At 47.9% G+C, this 1,475-nt stretch overlaps 1 protein-coding gene across 1 annotated transcript; it reads left to right on the top strand.

The window, feature by feature from the left end:
* Positions 1-330: 330 nt before the first annotated feature.
* Positions 331-1,469, top strand: LOC103584606 (cathepsin Z-like). Its single transcript, XM_008565542.1, has 2 exons — positions 331-488; positions 1,339-1,469. The coding sequence occupies exons 1-2, from the start codon at positions 336-338 to the stop codon at positions 1,447-1,449; spliced, it is 264 nt and encodes an 87-aa protein (XP_008563764.1). The 5' UTR covers positions 331-335; the 3' UTR covers positions 1,450-1,469.
* Positions 1,470-1,475: the final 6 nt, after the last annotated feature.

The raw sequence follows: 1,475 nt of genomic DNA, 5'->3' as shown, positions 1-1,475 counted from the left end.
ATTTTCACCCGTACTTCTGGCCAATTTTACTCACTAAGCTTGGAACAAAGCTGCCACATAGTTTCACCTCTAAGAACTCCAGTTTCCTCAGAAGTAAAACTGAGGTCATAACTAATCTGCCCCTTATGGGATTGCTGTGTGAAGTACACAGATGACCAGCTCCGCAAGCTGTAGCAGGTGTTGTGGAGTTGGTGGGGTTGTTTCAGCAGGGAAAACACTAACAGCAGAAGTTTATCCAGATCGTCTGCTATGCACTGAGTTACTGTTTCTAACAATGAAAATTCTCTCAATTTAAAGTGGTGATTCTTTAAATGCTTGCTCTCAGCTGCGGTATTATGGCAACAGAAAGAATGGAGAACTACACGGGAGGCATCTATGCCGAATACAACGATATGGCCTACATCAACCATGTCATTTCTGTGGCTGGGTGGGGCATCAGCGATGGCACTGAATACTGGATTGTCCGGAACTCATGGGGCGAACCATGGGTAAGATGTTTTCACTTCCTCAAGGTCATACCTAGAAGAATTCTGATACTCCTTGATCGGTTTGTTGACTCCTGGCTGAGAACTGTGGCCTTGAGCAGAGGAGCTTCTTGCTGCAGCCCAGTCTCTCACCTGTGGTGCGAGTGACATTTGGGGCCAGATACCTCTTTGTTGTGTGGGGCTGTCACTGTCCTGTGCACTTTAGGGTGTTGAGGAGCATCCTGGGCCCCTCCCCACTAGATGCCAGTAGTTCCTCCCTTAGCCCCACGTGTGACGACCTAACTGTCCCCACACCACTGTGCGGCTGCACTTCGGCTACCTCCCTCTTCACAGTCATCTCTTTTTCCCGTCATAGTTTAGGTCTCCTAGGAAGTACTATGTACGTTTTTCAAAATCACTTTTGAATTGGGTCGAAAAAAAAAAAACCTAGGGGAGATAAGTTAATTGGCAGGGTCTTAATTTTTAAGACCTAGTATCAACCATTAAGTTTAAGAAACATAAATTCATTACTATGAAACGGGACATGGCGGGTGCAGAAGTGATGGGATGTTGGTGTTTCTTAGTCAGTGACTACAAGTGGGGTGCTGGCACATGGGTAGGTAGGTCATCTGGTGTAGCAAGTCGGCTTGCTTTGTCACACCAATTAGCTTTTGGCATGGAGGGCCCTCCTGTTAAATAATAACCAAGTGAAATACTTCACAAAAGACATTTCCAAATAGGGCTCATGGGAAGGGTGAGGGTGGCTGAGTGGGTTCTTTGGGTCCCTGGTGTCCTCCCAGGCTGTGCTGCATGGTGGAGGAACAGGGGCTGGGACAGAGGACGAGCTGATGCATGGTTTTCACTCCTCCCACAGGGCGAGAACGGCTGGATGAAGATTGTGACCAGCACCTACAAAGATGGGAAGGGTGCCAGCTACAACCTTGCTATTGAGGAGAACTGCTCGTTTGGGGACCCCATTGTTTAAGGTGGACACCTCTGGGAGGGTAGTTT

Source organism: Galeopterus variegatus, unplaced genomic scaffold (assembly GCF_000696425.1).
Source record: "Galeopterus variegatus unplaced genomic scaffold, G_variegatus-3.0.2 Scaffold69261, whole genome shotgun sequence".
Lineage (NCBI taxonomy): Eukaryota > Metazoa > Chordata > Mammalia > Dermoptera > Cynocephalidae > Galeopterus > Galeopterus variegatus.
The sequence above is the reverse complement of the archived record's forward strand: the minus strand, read 5'-3'. Positions and strand labels throughout refer to the sequence as shown.